Source organism: Primulina eburnea, chromosome 10 (assembly GCF_022965805.1).
Source record: "Primulina eburnea isolate SZY01 chromosome 10, ASM2296580v1, whole genome shotgun sequence".
In the NCBI taxonomy this organism is placed as follows: Eukaryota; Viridiplantae; Streptophyta; class Magnoliopsida; order Lamiales; family Gesneriaceae; genus Primulina; species Primulina eburnea.
In genome coordinates, this window is record NC_133110.1 from 37141280 (window position 1) to 37165466 (window position 24187).

Sequence of the window (24187 nt, forward strand, 5' to 3'; positions counted from 1 at the left end):
ATAATCCATCGCAATAGTAATTGCTACTCGTGTTTTTTTTTTTTTATATATTATAAAAATGTTAGTTTGATAGATTTTTTGATTGGAGGTTAAAAAACATGAACCAATCATGTTCCAGTAGTTTCAATTTTCAATCATACAATATCAGAACTTTTAAATTGAAAAATTAAAATATAAAATATCACACAAATCATGTTCTTTACGTATAATTTTTACCTTTCTCATATTTATTATTATAATATTACAATACCACCCACACCACTTATTTTGAAAATGACAAAGAACGATTTTAAATATAGAAGTTGTAAATTAAAAATGAATTTAAATAAATATAACTTTTTAAAGTGAACTAAAACTTAAATATCATTAAATATTGAATATGATGACATTTATAAATGTCTATACATTTATTCTCGTAGTACTTTATAAAAAACTTTTGTTACTAAACAATACTTTTTAAGAAAATACTCTCAAATGGACTCGAAGTCAGCCGCTTACAAGCGTGACTACTTATCTCAGCACTCGTCTTATTACAATCTCCAGATCGACTTATCAATAAGTCACTGTACTTATACTGCCTTTAATTAATTTGCAGGAGAAAAAGAATGTCCGAATGGCAAATTTGTTGACTCTCTTTTTGAGAGGATACCGTTTTCACACACACACCGAGATCTCTCACTACTTTAAAACCCCCTCAGATAGAAGAAACCTCACGCAGAATTTAGAAAAAACCAGCATTTGCAGAATAGAAAATCACCCCCCCCCCCCCCCCCCCCCCCTCCCCACCAAAAAAAAAAAAAAAACCCAGAAAAGCGCGATCTTCACATATCTTTCACTCCAATTCGGAAATTCCGAGGTAAAATGTTGCCTGTGTGCATGGATGAATGTATATGTGTACCTTTTTTTTTTCCTTTTGCCTGTTTGTTACAAGGGCTTGTGTTCAGTTTTGTTCTGTCAAGTCTTTGCATGTGATTCTACATATTCGATCTGTTCAATTGTTTTTTTGCTCTATCCGTTTAGATCTGCACGTAAATGATGCAGACAGATTCGATTTATCTAGCAAAAAAATAAAAAAAATCTCTCATTTTTTCAAACATAAACTCCTTATTTTCTGATTTAACTTGCATGTGAATTTTCTTGAATTTTGAAGGGGTGGAGTATTTTAGAGAAATCGGTGGATTTAACAGCGTGGGATTTTCCTGAATTTTTCTTTTGGTGGTTTTATACTTTGTTAAATGTTTGGTAAAATGCATTAATAGTCATTCAATGAAGGATGCCAAATATAATTTTAAAAATCTCAACCATTAATTTAAATTTCAAAGTTTTGCTCGAATATTGCATGAATCCATGAAAAATAAAGAGAACAACATGGCGAATTTAAAAAGCTATATATACATAAAATCCACACTGATTCAAATATATACGTAAGTTTGTGCCGTAATTCAATAATTTGATTTTAGAAATAAATTAAAATAATTCAAATATTGAATAAATTTACATGTTGAAATCCATAGGAAGCAGATTTTATTATATAATACAAGTGAAGTGAATTATTTATAGTGAATAGCTTTTAAAAGTGAATCTCCTTCAATTTACATGGACTTTAAAATATTTAGAACAAAAAGTAAATAAATTTGAAATCAAATAATCTTATAATAGTAATTATCTGTCCCTGCTCATTTTTTCGATTGGAGGTTTCCCTCTTTTAAAATCAAATACACGTCCCATACTTTTTTTTTTATTAAAAAAAGTAATAAATCAACCATTTTCCATTTATAATTTCAAGCATGCAATATTAAATTTTCTAAATCAAAATTTTAAAACATTACAACGATTACACAATCATATTATGTATTATCATTTTAGATTTTGAGATTATTATTATTTCAAGAAAGTGTACTTTCCTTATCACTTATCAATAAGTCCGTGGACTTATTACAATTTTCTTTTTCAAAGGACAGCTTTTTCCGACACACCCCGTAGTAAGGACCTCTGACTACTATATTAAACCACTTCGGGCAGGAGAAATAGCCGCACAGAATTTAGAGAAGCTAGCTTTTCCGGAGATAAAAAAAAACCCAGAAAATTCTCCATCTGTACGTATCTTCTGCTCACTTTCGGGAATTCCTAGGTAAAATTACTGCCTGTGTTCATGAATGTATGTGTACGTATGTTCTTTTTGCCTGTTTTGTTCATGTTCGGTTATGTTCTATCATGTTCTTGTATGTGCTTTTTCACGTCCGATCTGTTTTTTTTTGTTATATCTCTTTGGATCTATGTGTCAGGTTTCATTGAATCCTTACAAAAAAATCTGTCATTTCTTGGAAAAACTTATTGGAATTTTTTTTAACCTGCATGTTAATTCTCCTTGCAATTTCGAAGTGTTGAAGTTCTAAGATCAGTGAAATTCTGGGCTTCGGGAGTTGTTTACTTATACGAAAAAATGGCGGCTTCAGTTAACAGAGAGATAGTTTTCTTGCTGCTTCAGTTTCTGGACGAGGGGAACTTGAAGATGACTGCACGCATGTAACATTTTTCTTTTTTCCGGGTTATCTTACATTTTTTGATGTTTAAAAATCCGTGTTAACTTTTAAATGATCAAGGGACTTCCATTTTTTTGTGGTTAATTATTGTACTTACATTTTTGTTAATGATCGGAGGTTGGAGAAGGAATCAGGGTTATTCTTCAACATGAGGTACTTCGAGGAGAAAATCAATAATGGAGAATGGGATGAGGTCGAAAGTTACTTGTCATCCTTTACTAGGGTGGATGAAAATCGTCACTCCACGAAGATGTTCTTCGAGATCCGAAAACATAAGTATCTCGAGGCCCTTGATAAGTAAGCTTTGCTTGGTTTTTCTTGTTTTCTCGTGATAAAATTCAATCACTAGCGAGTTTTTTAAAATTTTTTTTTGGTGTGATGATCTTCTTTTTGGTTATCATAGGCACGACAAGGATGCAGCTATTGAGATTCTTACAAAAGATTTGAAAGTGTTTCAAGCATTGGATGAGAATCTATACAAGGACATGACTATGCTTTTGACTTTGAACAACTTTAGGTATAAGTTCTTCAACGTAAATATACATATACTTGTTGACGATGATTGTTCTTGCATGCGCCTTTTGTTGTTTGTACGTGTCGCTGGTGACAGAGATTGTGTGTTTTTTTTTTTCAAGTGAAGAAACAATTTTAAAATAAAATTGTATGTTTTTAACTCTATAAAAAATTACATTGCTGATATGTCTGACGAGACACATGCCACGTTAGTAATTCGGTAAAAAAATGACCAAAATTGAAAATAAAAGTATATATTAGCAGAGACTAATATTTTAAATAGGCTATTGCATTTGTTTAGTCTATCGGCAATAGATATTATAAATCCATCGCTACTTTAATGTTCTGTATCTATTTGTCGCTTAATTAATTAGCGACAATGTAACATATTTCCATCACTAATTTTTAAGTATTATATAAAAAAAATATTAGCGACGGAACTTGTATATCCATTATTAATTGCGACGGAAATATTTTTGTGACGTCGTTAAATGACGATAGAAATTTACAAACTGCCGTAAATTCTGTCAAGTACGTCTATTGGAGAAAGAAAATAATAAATCCATCACTATATTAATGGACTACATGTATTTGTCGTTGAATTAGTGATAATGTAACATTTTTCTATCACTAATTTTTAGTATAATAAAAAAAATAAAATAAGCGACAGAACTTGTATATCCATAGTTAATTTGCGATGGAAATACTTGTACCGTATTAAATCCAAAATAAATTAGTGACAGAAGTTTGAGTTTTGTGGCTAATCAATGACGACCATAAATATTTGCATTGCTGATGTGTTCGATGTGACATAAACTACGTTAGCGCTTCGGTGATGTTAAAGGCGCTATTGGCGACAGACATTATAAATTCATTGCTATATATATTAATTGACTATATGTGTTTTGCCACTTAATTATCGATCATGCAACATATTTCCATCACTAAATTTTAGTGTAAGTAAAATTTGTAATCAAGAAACTTTTCTTGATTGGAGTTTACTTGCTTTTGATAAAATCATATGCATTATTACTACACTCTCCAAATAATTCTTTTGGATTTAGTAACTGGAATGGCAAAAAATGATTCCCTAATCTTATTTTATTTTCAAGATCCCACTTTTATTACATCTTTCTGCTTATAATGAAACAATTCTCAATTGCAGGGAGGTCGACAAGCTTTGTAGGTATAGAGATGCCAAGTCAGCTAGGATTGTTTTGTTTATTCAACTAAGGCGATTGATTGAGGCGAACCCTGTCTTTCGGGAGAAGCTTCAGTTTCCATCTTTTCAAAACGCGAGGTTGAGAACTTTGATCAACCAGGGGTAATATGTCAAGAAAATGACAATCAAATCAGCCTTTTTTTTAGTGTTTTTGGATACATATCTGAATGCTTAGCATATACTTATGCTCGGATTAATCCAGGTTGAACTGGCAGCATCATCTCTGCAACAATCCAAGGCCTGATCCTTATATGAGATCTCTCTTAGAGGACCATACTTGCGGACAGGTGAACGTTGCTCAGGCGTTGTCCTCTGCGGCTAATGCATTGATCCGTAGAAGATGATTTTATATTATTTAAGTCTCACTTATTTCCTATCTTGTGATGCTCTTATTAGCTAGTCGTATCTACTTACAGTCACGGTTATATTGTTTTCAGGCCAGCAACATGCAAATGGACGAGGCGGGGCCGAGTAATGCACAACCCTCGCATATGCGAACTGATGAAGCGGGGTTGAGTGAAGCGCAAGTACCCTTGCACATGCAAATCAATGAAGCGGGGCCAAGTAATGCACAACCCTTAAACTCATCTGATGACTTGCCGAAGACTGTTGTCGCAAATCTGAGTCAAGGCTCAGCTGTGAAGAGCATGGATTTCCATTCAGTTCAGCAGACTTTTCTTCTTGGTAAGCTGTCCATATTTGTATGAATTTCTTGAATAGTTAATTATTTTAGTTTGTTCACTTTAAATATGGCTAAAGAGAAATGACAACATGTTTATCTGCACATATATTTACTTTCCTTTTCAGTGGGAACGATCACCGGTGACGTTTCTGTGTGGGAAGTTGGTTGTGGGAGGATGCTCGCCTCTAGAAATTTTAAAGTTTGGGACATGGGTTCTTGCTCTTTGCAACTACAGGTATGCTTGTATATGTGTGTGTATATTTGCACACATTTTCTAGAGAAACTTTATTTTTATTCTTGAAATATTCTGGCTAATATTGTATCCTGGATTTTATTTCTAGGCTTCGTTAGCAAATGAATACAGTGCATCAGTGACTTGTGTTAGGTGGAGTCCCAACGGAAACGGATTTGGTACGTTTCGTTACTGGTTTCTAATATTTTCCTCGTTTCTACGTTTCGTAAAGAGAAATAATTAAGCATGATGTGGGAGTTAAAAATACATTGAAGCTTTGAACTATAAATTCTTGAGTTATGACATTATTCTTATAACGAATATGATCCAGGAGTTTCATACTCGAAGCACATGGTTCAGTTGGTTTCCTACCATGGTGGAGATGACTTAAGAAACCATCTTGAGGTTTGTTTTGGACATTTCAAAATATGTATGTGCAAGACAATTATATTTGTTAAACCATTTTTTTGCTGTCCTTTTAGGTTGAGGCGCATGTCGGAAGTGTCAACGATTTAGCTTTCTATCGTCGGAACAAACAACTGTTGTTCATAACATGTGGAGACGATAAAACAGTCAAGGTTGGTAATTTTAAAGAAAACAACTTAATGCACGTGCATTGCACATAATTTGCGTTTTTATAGCACGAAATGTCGAGAATACTAGGCTTTCTGTAGAACTCCCATATTGTTTTTTGTTTAGGTTTGGGATGCAGAGACTGGTACTAGACAGCATATTTTCGAGGGACATAATTCGCCGGTCTATTCTGTGTGTCCACATATTAAGGGTGATATTGATGTAAGTACTCACCATTAATTGGCCTTTTCCATCCAACATGTACAAAGTGGTTCAGAAGATTGCAAACATTTTTTAAGATTGCGGTAACTGAATTTAATTGTTTCAGTTCATCTTTTCGACTGATGTCGATGGAAATATCAAGGCATGGTTGTATGACGATGGGGGTGAAAGAGTTGATTATGAGGCTCCTGGTCGTTCTTGTTCTATTATGACTTATAGTGCTGATGGGACAAGGTGAAATTAAGGGTTATGCATTTGGATAAATTTCTTGATCGCCTTACCTGTATTTTGCTGCTTATTATTTTATATTTCAATTCCATCCGTAGGTTATTCTCGTGCGGGACTAATGGAGATGGCGAATCGAACATCGTGGAGTGGAATGACACCGAAGGAACGCTGAAAAGGAAGTATCTCGGGCTAGGGCAACAAACTGTCCTTGAAAAGGGGCATTTCGACACCGCAAAGAACCGGTTCTTAGCTGCTGGTGACGAATTTGCCATCAAGTACTGGGACATGGACAGCATCAACCTCTTGTGCTCTGTTGATGCAGACGGTGGTTTACCGGTAACAAATATTATACTAGAAATCTTGTAATTTAACTCAAAAAAATTTGGGAGTAAGAATATGTTTCTTTTCCAGGCTTCCCCTAGCATTCGGTTTAACAAGTTGGGAACACTGCTTGCCGTATCAACAAATGACAACAGTGTTAAAATACTTGCCAATGCTGCTGGTAGTCAACTGTTGAGCATCATTAGAGATCAATATACTGGCACATCTTCAAAGGTAAAAAAAATAAAGATTTTTTGAAATGGAGCATTGTGATAATTTGCACGTTGTATATGTATGTATGCATATGTCCAATGTTTGTTATGCAGGCACCTTTGATTGTTCCTCTGGGTCCTTCCAATTCCGGAGCTGGGCCGTCTAACACATCCGCACAAAATGCGCCGACTCTTTTTTTACTGGTACTGAACAATGAGTTATCCATGTTAGGAGAAGCGTGTACTTCATTTGTTTGATGGTCAAAAGACCTGAGAAGTGTTCATTTCTGGCCATATATATAGGATAACGTAGATGCCACGGGGAAGTCCAAGATTTCCGGGCCAATTGAGATCACCGAACGATCTCAACTTCGTTCCTTGAAGCTCCCTGATCGTTTGTTGTCAGTGAGGGTAAGCTGCATTTGCTAAAAAAATCAGATCTTGTTCAAATTCTTTACGGTTAGTATTCTCATTTGCAATTGCGTATAGATTATGGGGATGGTTTATACAAATTCCGGGGGTTGCATATTGGCTCTAACATGCAATGCAATCCACAAACTATGGAAATGGCCGAGAAGAAACGACAGGAACATGGATGGAATGGTTCGAATTCTAGTTTTCTACGAATGTCGTTCCTTAATTGCCTCGTTGTTCTAATTCATATTTAACCGATTCATCCTTGTTTTTGTCTAGGTGACCACCAGCGTCGTACCTCAACTTTGGCAACCTTCTGGGGTAACGTTAATGACAAACGACATTAGCGCCATGAACCTAGAGGTAGTCCGGGTTCCTTGCTTTGCACTTTCGAAGAATGACATGTACCTTACGTCCTCATCGGGAGGAAAGATTTCCCTTTTCAATACGACGACATTCACGGTAAAGCCAGTGTAGTTTTTGCTTTCTTCTTTCATATAATAGTACGCACGCCTTGTGGTAAAAAAGTTTTTCACTGGTCGTTTTATGCAGAGGGTGAGTACTTTTATGACCCCTCCTCCTGCGGCTACTTCTCTTGCCTTTTTCCCTCCAGACAACAATGTTCTCGCTATCGGAAGGGAGGATGCCGCCATACTGATTTACAATATTCGAACGGATGAGGTTCACCATTGAAATGAAACTCCTATATATCTTTTAACTCAAATTTGCTCACCGAAAGTGTTAATTGTGTTATGTGCAGTTGATAGCCACACTGAATGGCCATTACAAGAGAGTTACCGCCCTTGCGTTCTCCACTGCTCTAGACATCCTCGTGTCCTTAGGAGATGACGCCAAGGTTTGTTTTATTGCTTTTTTGTTGCACGAAATGATCCATGTAAACTTGTGCCTTCTATTATTTCCAGCTTTGCTTTTGGAGTACCAGTGAATGGAAAAGGAAGGCAAGCAAACCATTGCCAATTGCTCCAGAGTGCACACCGAATCCTAATGCACAGAGCCGACTGCAGTTTCATCCGGACAAGACTCACATCTTAGTCTTTCACAGGATGCTGATCACCATGTACAACGCGTTTAGGCTAGAACGCATCAACCAGGTACGAGAGAGCCTTTTATACTTTAATTCTTTACCTTCTTTTGTATTAAAATTTCTCATGATCTGGGTTAAAATATGTTAGATTATTGTTAGTGGGTCGGGAAAATGGATATTAAAAATAAACTGTTAGAAACTAAAATAGATGCAAAAATCACAAATTATGCACGAAGATTGCATGCACCCACATTTTCTTCTATTTTTTTTTATGATTTTTGGCTTGTTGATTGCTTAATTTTCTAAATACCAAGGCCTGCAGACGGGTAGAAAACCACGGACAGAAAATTAATATTGAAAATTATGTAAATATAACTGTGCAAAAATTGTGCACACAGTCGAGCATTTCGATTCAGGCCTAATAGAATACGCATCACAAGCTCACCAGAAGCTGGTTTGTGCAGTGGCTCCCGGAGAGATCGAGTCCTGCAATAACAGATGCCACATTTTCCTGTGATGGCCAATCGATTTACGCAACATTCGATGATGGAAGTGTGGGTATCTTCTTTGCACCAGCACTGCAGATCAGGTGTCGGATCGATCCGACCGCGTATATAGTGCTGCCGACTCCGAGGTACATAAAATATCATATAAATACTTTTGAACGTACAGCATATGCACGTAGTTTGCACACACATTCCAATCATATAATGGTATCTTGATATTTTTTTCAGCTCGATAATTTATCCGCTGCTGGTTGCTGCTCATCCTTTCGAGCCTAACCAGTTTGCTGTTGGGCTCACCGATGGTGCAGTGTGCGTGCTGGAGCCTTTGGAAACAAAAGAAAGCTGGGGCGTTGCACGTGCACAAGGTCATGATGGTGCTGGTCCAAGCCGAGCAACTTAAGGTAGGGAATGGTTCATTTTCAAGTTGGATAATGAATACTTCGGAGTAAAATAAACTATGATATAAGGAGTTCTTTTAATTTGTAGGTCTTCGCTGGTGTGAGTGCAGTCGAGCTTGTTCGGTTAATTTTTGATCATCGGTTGTGTGGTGGAGCAAGGAGTGCGTCGAGCTTCGGAGGTTGCGTCTTGTGCATTGTTCTGTGTACGTGCGAGATGTTGAAGGAATGACGGGTGATACAATGCTGGGAAGAGGAGCACCAATGAACTTGGTGGATTTGTCTCGTTGACGGTTCATTCTATTCTACATGCAGGGGCACTACCCCTGATAGAATCAAGGGCCTAAATTTAGCCACACATACATGAAGTCCACTAAATTTTTTAAAATCAAATATGGAATCTACCCTCATTGACATAGCAAAATCTGGAGTGTAAAAAAAATTGGAGTTTTAGTTGTGATAAAACACGATTTATCTTGTAAGCAGTTGACGTGGGAAAAACTTGTACAAGAGAGTATAAATCGTGAATACAAATAGAGTAACGTTTCATTTCTTGTATCTTCTTATTTATTTAACATTGTAAATTTATACATTAAGACTATGTTTGGTGTGTAGGGTAGAATAATTAATTGGATTGATGATATAATATCATATGTTGTGATAAGACATGTTTTTTTGGGTAAGATTTTAATGAGTTTGATAAATTTTATATTTTGTGTCGTTAGAAACAAAAATACTATAAACTAGCATTGATGACAAATTGATATATAAAATAATATTTGTATCAATGTATTCAAAATCGCGTGTTCAGTTGTTAATAAATAAATATTTTATAAAATTTTAAATTATAGATTATGTATTTATCAGACAATTTATTTTTAAATAAAAATTAATATGATTTTATATTTTATCTTATTTTTAATATTAATTTCTAATTATCATTTCCCTATTTTTTAATTTTATTTAGTTTCATCGTGTAATTATTTATTACTTTTATGACAATTTGAAATTTTAGGAGGTTTATTATAATATTTCTAAATTTCTTAAAATTTTGTTTTTGAATAAAAGTCTATTTTTTTTATTTGACAGAGTTGGGCTTTAAAACCATCGAGAAAACATGAATTTTAATTTCAAAATATACAAAAAATAAATGAAAGATAAATTAAAGCCCAAGTACGTACCGAAGAAAACACTTTTCTTAAAATTCTAAATCTCGCTTACGATACTTTTGTGAGTAAATCTGTAATTTATGTTATATTTTAAGAAGTAGATTGTAAATCTTTCTAAAAAAATTATGTCTTTTCAACCAAGTAAGATTTTTTTACACGTGTTTCTTAATTAATTGGGCTCATAAAAATGAGAAAAACATATATTTAATAATTTATATCTTTCACTTATCACGCACATCAAATATACCCTAACTAAATTTAAAAAAAAATTATTTAATTTAATTTAAAATCATAAAATTGTTGTTAAATTTTCAATTTCTCGGTCATCAACACTCGACCGAAACAATATATTCTCCTGATTCAATTTTTTTATATTGATAATTTTCAACAATATTAAAGGTGTCATCTTCATTCAATTAGTTGAGTAGGTCTCATGTGAGACCGTCTCACGGATACTAATATGTGAGACGGGTCAACCCTACTCATATTCACAATAAAAAGTAATACTCTTAGCATAAAAAATTATACTTTTTCGTGGATAACCCAAATAAGAGACCCGTCTCACAAATTCGACCCGTGAGACCGTTTCACACAAATTTTTGTCCAATTAGTTTACATTGAAAGCTCGAACCTCATTATTATCATTATTATCAACATCAATGTATCAAATTATTTACCGTTATTATTGGTTTGATTTCTTCTTTCTACATCCCTCGTATTGCCATTTGTGTCGGCAAATATTGACAATGCATTAAAGGTTGGAGCTAGTTCTCGAGTGCTTAGTTTTGTAATATTCATAAGGTGTTTGTTTTCCTGTATTAAGAGAGTGTGTGTTCTTTGAAAGTACAGTGAACGAATTGTACACCATAAAATATTATAGTGAAATTCTTTTCATCTTACCCGTGGTTTTTACCTTAATAATTTTTAGGAGATTTCACGTAAATCTCGGTGTCCAGTTTTTATACTTTATTTTTGTATTATTATCTCAAGTTGTCACACGTTAGACCAACAATTTGTTTACCCCCTTGCTATTTTGTTGTTGTCACTAAAATATTTATTAATATCTTTAGTATGACTTAATGATTTTTTTCCCTTTCCCGAATTTTGTTTTAAAGAATCTATACATAAAATCTACACTCATATATATGTAAGTTTGTGCTGGAATTCAATTTATTTGATTTTATAAATAAATTTTAAGATTTAGAATAATTCAAATATATATCGAATACTTTGAGAGGAGCATTTCTATGATGTGAAAGAATAGCTTAATCTGATTTTCTGTAATATAAATGCGGTGAATTAGTTATTTATATAGTGGATAGCTTTTCAGTGACATGTATATTTCATAATCAAATAATCTATACCATCTGTCAATACTATAATATTAGGTATAAAATCACTCACGTGATTGTTCTTAAATCTATTGTATACTAATTTTTTTCCCCAAAATACGACCCTTCAATTTTTTTTTTAAAAAGAAAATATAAAAAATAAAGAACTCAAATAGACACTTGATGGTAAAACATTATTTCAATATCATTAAACTTCATTCCTGTTAGGAGTGCTCACCGGTGATGCCATATCTTCTGTTTTCCCGCTGGCGAACCTGCAAATTCAACCACAACAAGAAACAATAGAGAATAATGTATTAGGATAAAAACCGGGCTCAGACGAACTGATTTTGGCCTCTCCAAATACACAGTGAACCAAGGCGAAGACCACAAAGGTTTTCCGATCAAAACACCGATCACTCTACACACAGTAGGAACGACACTGTCTCGCACAAAGAACGAGGACAGTTTCCAATCTCACCACTCTCTGGTATATCACTTGAGAAATAGAGAGGAAGAAAGAAGAGAAGAGCTCTCATGCACAAAGCAAAGAACACTGGACGCCGAAGAAGAATGAAGAGCTGCTGTCTCTCTGAAACTCACGCTCACTCTCGTTAGAGAAAAAGAAACGCTAGGCGGCTGCTATGAAAAGGAAAAGAAGAGAGGCTATTAAGCCCTACAGCCCATATATGAAAGAAGGGAAAAGGCTATGGTAATGGGCCGGAGGAAAATATTGGGCCAAACCCAACATTTCTCCACCTTTTGGTCCAACACCGGTTCAACTGGTCAGGAGAGTCACCTACAGCCATCATCATCGCTCCACTTGCAGAAAACACAAAGTTAGTACAAGTAACAATATGTAGCAAACACTAAGTAAGCTACACTAAAAGAACATAAACCGAACACATCAGTCAGAAGTATCAAAATTTAAAATTTTTAGACAAGATATAAATTTTTCAGTTGATAAACACTTAGTTCCCATGTCAGCAGGATTAAATTGAGAAGGGATTTTTTCAAGATAAACTATGCCTTTTGCAACCACATCACGAATGTAGTGGAATCTAACATCAATATGTTTAGTTCTATAATGAAAAACAGGATTCTTACACAGTTGTATACCAGACTGACTATCAGAAAATACTACAACTTCACCTTCAAGAAAACCAATTTCAGAAATAAGACCTTTCAACCAAATAGCTTCTTTTAAAGCTTCAGTGACAGCAACATACTCAGATTCAGTGGTTGAAAGAGCAACAATATGTTGTAATTGAGATTTCCAGCTAATACAAGCACCACACAATGTAAACACATAAGAAGTTGTTGATTTTCTATTGTCCCTATCATTTGCATAGTTAGAATCCACATATCCAACCAATTTAACACCAACATCAGATTTTGAAAATTTTAAACCATATTTCACAGAACCATTCAGATATCTCAAAAGCCATTTGACAACTTGCCAATGGTAAACACCTGGATTAGACATATACCGACTCAAACAACTCACATCATATGCAATATCAGGCCTCGTGCTAACCATTAAATACATGACAGAACCTATAGCATTTGAATATGGCACATTCTTCATGTTTTTAACATCAAAATCAGTTTTAGGGGATTGCTCTTTACTTAGAACAAAATGACCAGCTAAAGGCACATTGACTGATTTTGCATTTAACATGGAAAATTTACTCAAAACTTTCTTAACATAAGTATCCTGATTCAACAAAATGACAGAACGTTTTCTATCTCTATAAATGTTCATGCCAAGAATACGTTTAGCATCTCTTAAGAATTTCATATCAAATTTAGCACTTAAGCAATTTTTGACATGATCAATAGTTTTCACACAAGAACTAATCAATAGCATATCATCCACATAGATAAGCAAGAAAACAGGAACTTTAACATTTTGTTTGAAATACAAGCAATGATCATAATTACTTCTAGTAAAATTCATAGAGAGCATGCATTCATCAAACTTTTTGTTCCATTGTCTAGGAGATTGCTTTAATCCATACAAAGATTTCTTTAGCAAACAAACATGATCAGGATACTTAGAATCAACAAAACCATCAGGTTGCCTCATACAAATTTTTTCATCAAGTTCACCATGTAAAAAAGCAGTTTTAACATCTAATTGTTTCAACTCCCACTCAAACTGAGCAACAAGGGCAAGCATGATTCTCACAGTAGTAAATTTCACAACAGGAGCAAATATTTCAGTATAGTCTATCCCTTATTTTTGAGTAAAGCCCTTAGCCACTAACCTAGCTTTAAATCTAACAGATTCACATTCATTCTTGACCTTAAATAACCACTTACAGTCCACAACAGAACAATTATCAGGTCTAGGTACAAGAATCCAAGTGTTGTTAACATGCAGAGAGTTAATTTCTTCATTCATCGCATTTAACCATTGCACAGAATTTTCAGATTTTAAAGCCTCTTCATATGACTTAGGTTCAAGGTTATCAATCGACTCAAACACACTAAATGCATGAGAAGTCATATGAAAATCATCAAAGCGTTGTGGCTGCCTAGTATTTCTTCTAGATCTATCCCTAGCCAATTGATAATCATTCAAATCACTAATATCAGTTTCAGGCACATTTTCAGCAATTTCTTCATGCACATCAGCATCAACTTGACTATCAGAAGCAGTTTCAGAAAGATTTTCAGATAAATCATTCACAACAGGAACATTCTCCACATTTTCAGCATCATGACTTGGACCAAGTAAATACTCCACCTTGTTTGGAGCAGTGGCAGGTTCAGGAATAGGTAAAGGAGCAGATAAACAGGGGAATTCAAACTCATTGAAAACAACATCCCTACTGATTAACACTTTAAAACCAGATTGATCCCTTAACCACAATCTATAACCTTTAACCCTATCAGGATAGCCAAGAAAAACACATTTCACAGACCTTGGTTCAAGTTTGTCATTTTTTTGATGCACAAAAGCAGAACAACCAAAAACTTTCAAGTTTGATAAATTAATTTGAGTACCGGACCACACAGATTCTGGACATTTACCATTCAAAGGCACAGAAGGAGACCTATTTATCAAATAAGCAGCAGTACAAACAGCTTCACCCCAGAACTTTTTTGAAAGACCAGAACTTGCAAGCATACACCTCACCCTTTCAAGTAAAGTTCTATTCATACGCTCAGCGACACCATTTTGCTGAGGTGTATAAGGGACTGTTCTATGTCTTTGAATACCAGATTCAGCACACAAATTATAAAACAATTGATTACAAAATTCAAGACCATTATCAGTTCTTAGAATTTTAATTTTCTTACCTGTTTGATTTTCAATCAAAGTTTTCCAGTTTTTAAACTTTTCAAAAACATCAGATTTGTTTTTCATTAAAAACACCCAAACTTTTCTTGAAAAATCATCAATGACAGATAGAAAATACCGATTTCCACCTTGTGTGGGCATACTCGCAGGACCCCAAACATCAGCATGCAAATACTCAAGTATTTCAGAAGTAACAGATTGTTTGGGAACAGGGGAATTGGAAAACTTCACTCTAGACTGTTTACCAAGAACACATGAATCACAAAATGGCATACAGGACAATTTGTCACTACCAAAATAACCATCTTTGTGCAAAATTTCAAGACCTTTAGAACTCATGTGACCTAATCTTTTATGCCACAAATCAGTTTTGTCACTTAAGACAGCATTCACAGAATTTTGACATAAATCGGGAACATGTCTTACATTTTTCAAAGTTAACACATAACCAGAATCAAATTTCAAAGAGACATCACCAAGACCAGCAACTTGACACAATTTTTGATTTGCCATTGAAACAGACCCATGCTTCACTTCTTTATAATTAGAAAACAGATTTTTGAATGGGGACATATGGAAAGTGCATGCAGAATCAACTAACCATTCATTTTCACACACAGAATTTGAATGCACAGAATTCACAATAGACACATCACATATTTCAGTCACCATAAAAATATCACCCATGTTTTCACTACAAGAAGCCATATTAGCATGATCATCATGCTGATTTTTAAAATTTTGGTTTTTATTTTGCTTAGGCCTAGAGCAATCTTTAATGTAATGACCAGTTTCACCACAATTGTAGCATTTTCTATTCTTGGGCCTCGACATAGATCTTGATTTACTCTTACCTTTATTTTTAAAAGAAGATTGGTTTGAAGATTTTTGATTTTGAAATCTGTTTTGAGACCTTCCTCTAACAAACATAACCTCACCAGAATTATTACCACCCTTATTGGTTTTTAAATCTATCTCTTTGCTTTTCAAACCATTCACAATAGTTTCTAAATTTATGTTATCTCTATCATACTTGATGGCAGATTTAACATCATTGTAAGAATCAGGTATAGCATTTAAAAGAACAATAGGGGTGTAATCATCAATATGTTTATCTCCGGTTTGCTTAATGTCTTGCACTAATTTGGTAAACACATCAAGATTTTCATCAATGTCTTTGTGTAAATCAAGTTTGAACCGGAAAAATTTCTCAAGCAAAAACAATTTACTGGGCAACGAAGTTTCAGTATAAAGTTCTTCTAATTTTCCCCAAAGTTCCTTAGCAGAATTAAGTTTACCAACTTTTCTTAACACAGAGTCAGACAAGTTCAAAATTATAGACGAATAAGCAAACTCATCATTTTCAGCCTTTTTCTCAGCAGTTTCGGTAGCAGAATATGAAAGGTCGATCGCTTTGAAAACCTTTTGTTGTATCAAAATACCTTTCATTTTCTGTTGCCATATTGAAAAATCTGTTTTTCCGTTAAAAGGTTCGAGATTATATCCACTCATAGCCATTACCAAAAAACACAACAGTTAATCTCAAAAAATAGCAAGTTTTCACACAGAAAAATTTAAATCACCCAATATCAAAACGATCACAGCGGAAGTAACTTTTCACCACGAAAATGGAAACACAATAAGCACATAAAACCTAGAATTCTACCAGCAGCAAATCCCAGCACATAAATCCGCGGCAAGCGGTTACGCTACTAAAGCAGTAAAAGAGGTTCCAGCCAATATACCAGAGCGAAACTCTAAGTAAGAGTTTCAGATTCCGACAAACCGACGACGAAGGCAGGGCGGGCAGCAAGGTGCACGGCGGGCAGCAAGGCGGGCAGCGGGCAGCAACCAATGGCTCTGATACCACTATTAGGAGTGCTCATCGGTGATGCCGTATCTTCTGTTTTCCCGCTGGCGAACCTGCAAATTCAACCACAACAAGAAACAATAGAGAATAATGTATTAGGATAAAAACCGGGCTCAGACGAACTGATTTTGGCCTCTCCAAATACACAGTGAACCAAGGCGAAGACCACAAAGGTTTCCCGATCAAAACACCGATCACTCTACACACAGTAGGAACGACACTGTCTCGCACAAAGAACGAGGACAGTTTCCAATCTCACCACTCTCTGGTATATCACTTGAGAAATAGAGAGGAAGAAAGAAGAGAAGAGCTCTCATGCACAAAGCAAAGAACACTGGACGCCGAAGAAGAATGAAGAGCTGCTGCCTCTCTGAAACTCACGCTCACTCTCGTTAGAGAAAAAGAAACGCTAGGCGGCTGCTATTAAAAGGAAAAGAAGAGAGGCTATTAAGCCCTACAGCCCATAAATGAAAGAAGGGAAAAGGCTATGGTAATGGGCCGGAGGAAAATATTGGGCCAAACCCAACAATACCAAAATTTAATATACTTCAAAAAAAAAAACTTTATATTAAAATTTAATATAAACATACATCGCCTTACAGCGAATATAGCAAAAAACCTTGGGATTTTTTTGTAAGTAATTACATATTAATTAAGAACATCTAATAAAAATAACTTTGACATTTAAGTGATCATTGGAGTACTACGATTGTCAAACATGTTAGTTTCTTTGGATTCGTCTGCACTACCACATAAAATACGGATAGGTGGGTTTGACAACATACACCCCGATCGCCGGTTGATTTCGTCCTACATGTAGTGATGTAGGGGCATTACCCTCATGATATAATCAAGGGCCCAAATTTAGCCACACATACATGGGTCCAATAATTTTTTTAAAATCACATATGTGTGAATCTTGTCCATCCAAATCATGTAATGACACTACCCCACATGTAGCATCGAAGCAACCTCCGATCGCCCCAACCATTAACCCACCTCGTGTAATAACTTAGAATCTCATCCCACCAATTTGATTGAGATGACCGAGAGTCCCATCTCTCCAAATTTGGTTACCATTGAAGCTAACAATTTTGCCCCTAAGTCATGCTACATAATGGCTGTCTTGATGCCATCTGTTTTCCTTATTTAGCTCTGCACCACCATGAGCATCTTATTTCTGAATGGAGACACTCAAATCTGCAGAAAAACTCTACTATTTTCGAGTTAGCTAGAGCTGCCCTGTGTTAGCAGCAAGTTTTGTTTCGAGCAACATTCTGCCCATTTGTGGAGTGATACTTTCAGGCAAAGTTTGGTCCAAACCCGATCTCCACCGTTCAGAATATATTATTATGTTTATCCAAATTTAGGCTAATTCCAATAGTTTAATTTTTGTATATAGCCTCCGCAAAAAAATTATTCAAATTTTTTAAGCTGGAATAACATACATACTACTTTTTTTATCCATAAACTTGCCCAAACAATTTTCAAACCCGATCTGTGTCGTACTTTTGAATGTACTGTACAAGATTAAAATTGATCCAATGGTTCTATAAGTCATAAATGCTTCTGAAAATTGACTGATTTTTTGGTGATAAATTCCATTTTGTTCCTTCATCGTCTTTGGAGCATAATTTAGTAAGTGAACTTATGTTTTAAAATCAATATGTATACTTCAAATTAATTACTCATGATATGGTTTGGTCTCTTCGACCTTAATTTCGAACCGATTATTTGACTATGATATTTATACTTTCCGATCCGTTCGAATTGCTGTCGTATGTAATTGTACAAATTCAAGAGCACTTTTATGATTTGAATAGATTTGAAATGATGAAGGAAATTTTTCGGATTCATACTAAGTTTATTGTCCTGATTGAGTGAATAATAATAATCGAAATATGAAATTATACCCCTAAGAAGAACTACATATAATAGATTAATCAGTAATATCATTGAATATGAGATGAATTGCAATTCTAATACTATAAATATATGTTCAAGATTATATTATGATGATGTCAAGCTTGGTGAAATTTTGAAATATTGTCTTTGTTTCCTATGATTACGCATCTTGCGTAACATCAAGGATTATATGTATTATTTTCTATTTGTGTTTGATTGATCCACTTATTGAGTATTTCACAAAATACTCACGCTTTATATTATCATATTGGATAAGAACGAAGAACAAATCGAAGATGAAAAACAATAACATTTTTGGGGATGATGCGTAATTATTTTAATTTCGTTTTACACTTCCACATATCATTTGTTTTGGATTTGCATTATCAAGATGATTATCTATTTTTTATGAAATAGACTGATTTTGGTTATTTGATTACAACTTGAACAACGTTGAATGGCGACACACCTCGATCTCGGGCATTGCACCTCGCCCAATCAAATTTTATTCATAATCGTCTATGATCGCCTGACCATATAAAATAAAGGGTTGGGTTTGATATGCACTGACATGCCCAAACAGAAGGTCATCTCGCCTCACCTAAAACTGAGTTATGACAAGTTACGAGCCTGCACTACCACATAATTTAGGAGGTTTGCCATTAAGAGCCACCCCAATCTCGAGCGTAACCAAATTTTATACAAAATCTTCTAAGATCGCTTGACAATATAATATTAGATAAAGAGTTGGGTTAGATATGTAGTAACATGCCCAAACAGAATGTTGTTTCGCCACACCTAGAGGTTTTTTATCGGTCGGTTCAGTTCAGTTTTCGGTTTTTTATTTCGGTTTTCGGTTTTAGAAATATATAATCTGATATCCGAACCATTTTTTTCGGTTCGATTTTCTACCAAAACAGTTCGATTATTTAGGTAAGTTAATTCGATTTTGGTATAATTATTTAAATTAATAATATAAATATATTATAAAATATATTATGTTACTTTTTTACATGTTTTCTTAGTAAAATATTTAAATATAAAGTCTAAATTAATTACAAATGATAATCAACTAAAAATTGTTTAAAATGATTTTTCATTCACTAAATATTATATCAAAATATACAATATAAATAAAAATATAAAAAATTATTAATTTAATGTTTTTTTTTGTTTTGATCTGAAACTGAACCAAATAAACTTCGGTTTTAATATTTATATCCGAATTATAAAATTTGGTTTTGAGTTTGATTTAGTGTTCGATTTTTTCGATTTAGATTTTCGATTTTTTCTGAAATTTAGACGGTGATTTTGACCGTGCACGTTACGTGGCAATTTACGAGCCTAGTTGTCCCGCTAGTTTTGACGGTGAAAAGACTAAAACTGCTTAACTTAGTACAATCTATTTTGACTTAAATTTCCCATTCTCCACTCTGACTCCAAATACCAATTCATTGATTGAATTAATAAATACCTACCCCACCTCGAATAATCCGTCAGGCGCATACATATAAACACACAAGTACCTTCCCCCTTTGTTCTACATGTCTATCGGAGCACACCGGCGATGAACGGAGAAACCACCCGCCTTCGTTCCTCTCCTAACAGACAACCCACACCCCCCAACGGCGTCCACAAACCACCCCCGGATTCTCCCAACATGATCCAGAAAAAATTCTCTTCATCCACGATCTTAGCTAAAAATGTCCGCTGCCACGTGGGCAACGCGCATTTCTTGAAATGGACGGCGGCGGACGTGTGCGTCACGGCGAGGAACCACCCCGTGCCGTTGGCCTTTGCTGCCTGCGTCTTGTTTTTCATGGTGGTTGAGTACACGCTAAACATGGTTCCGCCGACTGCTCCTCCGTTTGATCTGGGCTTCGTCGCCACCGCAGCCCTCCACCGGTCTCTTGCCTCCAAGCCCGATCTCAATACGCTTCTTGCCGGGCTTAATACGGTAAATTAAACTTGCATTTCGTTCTCTCGATTAAGAAAAATTAATCTTTTTCTATTTTAGCCTATGTAAATAACTTTGAATGGTGGGTTTGACTTTAATTCGACGTGTAAATTGCACATTACAGTTAATGCTGATTGCAAGTGGCAAGAAAGTGCTATAGTGCACGTAGCTTTGAATTTTGATGTTGACACATACAAGTTTCATTTCTACATTTTTTTTACAGATTTTGCTCCATATAATAATATATTTTGAATGCAGATGGTCCCACGTATTGGGATTTTGTCTGGGAGTTGATGGTTCATTTATAAAATTGAATTGTTTTATGTGATTTTCCAATTTCGAATCTTGATTCTTTTTCAAAAATGGATTTGTGGTTTAGGTGTTTGTGGGCATGCAAACGGCCTACATAATAGGGACCTTTGTAATCGAGGGGAGACCAAGAGCTACGTTATCAGCACTATTCATGTTCACCTGTAGAGGAATTCTTGGATATGTCACACAGCTTCCAGTGCCTCAGGTTCTCTTATATATATGTTTCTTGCAACAATATTTATCCATGTTTGTGTGTGGAAGATTATTGGCATAACTGAGATATTGACCGGGTCGAATACAAATGGAGTCGAGTTCATGCATGAGTTGTGTGCTCAAACCCAATGCACAATTACTTGGATCGAGTTGGTCAAGTACGAAGAGTTCAAGGCCCACTCTGAGCTTAATTTACATATGCTCGAGCTCGAGTTAAACGGTGGTTCAAACAACTTGAGATCCATCAGAATCAAGTTTGAGTTCAAGTAATTTATAGGTCAACTAGTCCAAGTGACGAGCATGAATTATTTAACACCTGAAAAAACAAGAAACGTGAGTTATTTAACAAAAGGATTACAGTAAACTGGTATAAGGGAATTTAACATCTCTAGAGATTAGGACAACTAGATTGTTCTTAGTTATCAGAATGCCGATTTAGAATATTTGAGGACAATAGCACAGCCTTGATAGGGTATCAATAACGTGCACGGTATTGTATATTGGTTGCATATGTGATCTAAACAAGCGATGTGATGTTTTGATCGTTTCTTGACAGGAATTCTTGAGCTCGGGTGCAGATTTTCCAGTCGGGAATGTGTCATTTTTCTTGTTTTATTCTGGCCATGTTGCTGCCTCAGTTATCGCTTCTTTAGACATGAAACGGATGCAAAGATGGGAATTGGCCTACACATTTGATGGCCTAAACGTCTTGCAAGTCATTAGGTTACTAACCACTAGAGGTCACTACACGATTGACTTAGCAGTCGGTGTTGGGGCTGGAATACTCTTCGATTCTCTGGCCGGAAAGTATGAACATAAGAAGAAAGAAGATGGTGTGAGCTGTAAGGAAACGATGTAAGTGGCTCCTGTAATTCCCCAAAAAAAAGATTTTCTTCTGTCATTTTTGAAAAAGACTTGAAGTATGTGTAATGCAATGCTCAGAAAGGATAAAGTCATGTGATTTGTGAAGATGCTTCTGATTTTCTTGAAAGTAGGCGTTGGGTATATGCACGTATCGGCAAGAGTTTGTTCGGTTCCATCTTTGCCCATAAAGTTGAAAGTATATGTAGGAGTAACATTCTCTAGCATATAAGTTGCAGCTGAACTTTAAAAAGTTTAGTTTTGAAATTTAAAACGTTTTCTTGAACGTTGTATGATTTAAAACATTCTTAGAGTATTTAGATCTGTCTACTTTTGCGTATTTAATGTCAGCTCCGACTATTCCGTTTTTAAGCGCATATAATACAATTCTTGTAATTTCCAATGAATGGATATTCCAATTGATTGTTTAATTATGTCCACAATAGAAAATTAAATTTTTTGGCCGTGAAACATGTGTTATTTCAAATGATTCTCAATGAAATATATGTAAGCTTGGAGTCCTGATTACATGAGGAATCTCGCTTATATTAGGATTCATAATCCGAATCCTATTAAAATTTTATTTTCATTAATTAATTAAAATTCTCATGTTGCATATATCGTGCAAAGTCAATTCTTGATAATACACACACATATGTATATACATATTGTGAGGGTTCATTATCATAATCACGATTTATTATCATGTAATCATGATTAATCAGTAAGCAACGGAAAAAAGAGTTAAAAATTTGCGTTTGAGCTTATAAAAAATTAATCTTCTCATGAATAGGACATGTCAGAAAATCAAATGTTCAAAATAAACAACATATATCCTCAATAAACATAAAAATATAAACAAGTGCCAGCTAGACACAACCACAACATATACAAAAAAAAAAAAAATCATAGAGCCGACATGGCTCGATAATAGCATAACACAATCCTCCAAATATATATATAGTATCCGATGGACGACAACACTACGCAATAGCTAAATACAGTTGAGGCACTCTCAATGTATTAGGATTTCGAGAGTCAAATGATCTATAGGAACAATCATAGATAAGATGTTTGAGTTGGTCCACGACTCAGCGGATCGTGCCCTGGATATGGGCCAACCTCGAAGCTAGCAACTACTTAAGTCGGGCCGAATTAAGGTGGCCAAACATCTTCATGACACAAAATCATATCATATATACAACGAATCTCAACCACAATATAACTGGATCTCGATAACAAACATGCTCAATATGATATGTTCAGTTGTATTGATGTGTTTGACTAAAATAAAAATATGTGGACGAGTAAAACATTTTATTTTATTTTATTTTTCACATCAATTATCAACTGATAATATGCTAATCATCATATGATTTCACACAAGTCAACAAATAGCAAATACATCACATACAAGATCATCATATATCTCTGTTAGACATAGTGAAAAATAATTGATCTCTACATACCTCAACCAATTTGCCAATAATTTAAATTCTCAAGAAAATCCTAGACATGCAAAATTAGACAAATCATTTGAATATTAATGTAAATGGTCTTATTATCATATAAAAATTTCACAACCGTTTAAATTAACTAAAATTCTTATTTCAACTATTTATGAACGTTAAAATTTTAAATTCCAATATTCGATTAAAATGTCTAGAATCAATCATTTCTATTTTAGTTTGTCGTAAAATATTATTTTTTAGCTTTAAATTGCGCTAACCTAATATTCAAGTGACTGACTTTTCTAATTTCCCAAACTTTGAATTTTATAAAAAAAAATTCACAATATTCGAATTTCATTATCTTATTAACTCGAATTATTGCGATAAATTCTAATAATTATCAAACCATTATAATTTTATTAAATTATCGCATTATTAGCTCAACGATAAATTGAAGGTTCGCTAGATTATATCTCCAACTCACCGAACCAAGGCTGGAAATCGAACCTAAATACTAGGATTGTCGGCAACATGCGACAAAGTCGTCGGAGAAGACAACCGAAACCGCATAGAAAACCGAATTGCGAGCTTTCTGCAAAATTTTGGTATCAAAAGAAAGTTTACAATATTAAGAACAAAATAAATCAATCAATTTTGGATTTTGAGTGACGGGGACAGTGATTTCGGCGATGAGAGGGGC

The 24187-nt window shown here is 34.7% G+C and overlaps 2 protein-coding genes and 1 pseudogene across 2 annotated transcripts; all 3 read left to right on the forward strand.

The window, feature by feature from the left end:
- The first annotated feature begins 798 nt into the window (after positions 1-798).
- LOC140802910 (topless-related protein 4-like) lies at positions 799-7177 on the forward strand. The gene is made up of 18 exons (XM_073158523.1): positions 799-856; positions 1962-2131; positions 2383-2526; positions 2661-2840; positions 2947-3060; positions 4222-4380; positions 4481-4565; positions 4716-4962; positions 5086-5195; positions 5302-5371; positions 5524-5597; positions 5675-5770; positions 5892-5987; positions 6094-6221; positions 6314-6551; positions 6627-6770; positions 6863-6952; positions 7052-7177. The coding sequence occupies exons 3-18, from the start codon at positions 2444-2446 to the stop codon at positions 7175-7177; spliced, it is 2040 nt and encodes a 679-aa protein (XP_073014624.1). The 5' UTR covers positions 799-856; positions 1962-2131; positions 2383-2443.
- LOC140803451 (topless-related protein 4-like) lies at positions 7044-9392 on the forward strand (annotated as a pseudogene).
- Positions 9393-20121: 10729 nt separating this feature from the next.
- LOC140803452 (phosphatidylcholine:diacylglycerol cholinephosphotransferase 1-like) lies at positions 20122-22144 on the forward strand. The gene is made up of 3 exons (XM_073159334.1): positions 20122-20650; positions 21030-21167; positions 21732-22144. The coding sequence occupies exons 1-3, from the start codon at positions 20261-20263 to the stop codon at positions 22032-22034; spliced, it is 831 nt and encodes a 276-aa protein (XP_073015435.1). The 5' UTR covers positions 20122-20260; the 3' UTR covers positions 22035-22144.
- Positions 22145-24187: the final 2043 nt, after the last annotated feature.

What these genes read in the sequence shown, in the direction of transcription:
- LOC140802910 (XM_073158523.1), top strand. Translation starts at nt 2,444, where the DNA reads ATGGCGGCTTCAGTTAACAGAGAGATAGTTTTCTTGCTGCTTCAGTTT. An exon ending in TCAGCAGACTTTTCTTCTTG is followed by an intron (nt 4,963 to 5,085) that starts GTAAGCTGTCCA and finishes TTTCCTTTTCAG; the next exon opens with TGGGAACGATCACCGGTGAC. An exon ending in ATATTAAGGGTGATATTGAT is followed by an intron (nt 5,988 to 6,093) that starts GTAAGTACTCAC and finishes TAATTGTTTCAG; the next exon opens with TTCATCTTTTCGACTGATGT.
- LOC140803452 (XM_073159334.1), top strand. Translation starts at nt 20,261, where the DNA reads ATGAACGGAGAAACCACCCGCCTTCGTTCCTCTCCTAACAGACAACCC. An exon ending in TTCTTGCCGGGCTTAATACG is followed by an intron (nt 20,651 to 21,029) that starts GTAAATTAAACT and finishes TTTGTGGTTTAG; the next exon opens with GTGTTTGTGGGCATGCAAAC. An exon ending in CACAGCTTCCAGTGCCTCAG is followed by an intron (nt 21,168 to 21,731) that starts GTTCTCTTATAT and finishes GTTTCTTGACAG; the next exon opens with GAATTCTTGAGCTCGGGTGC.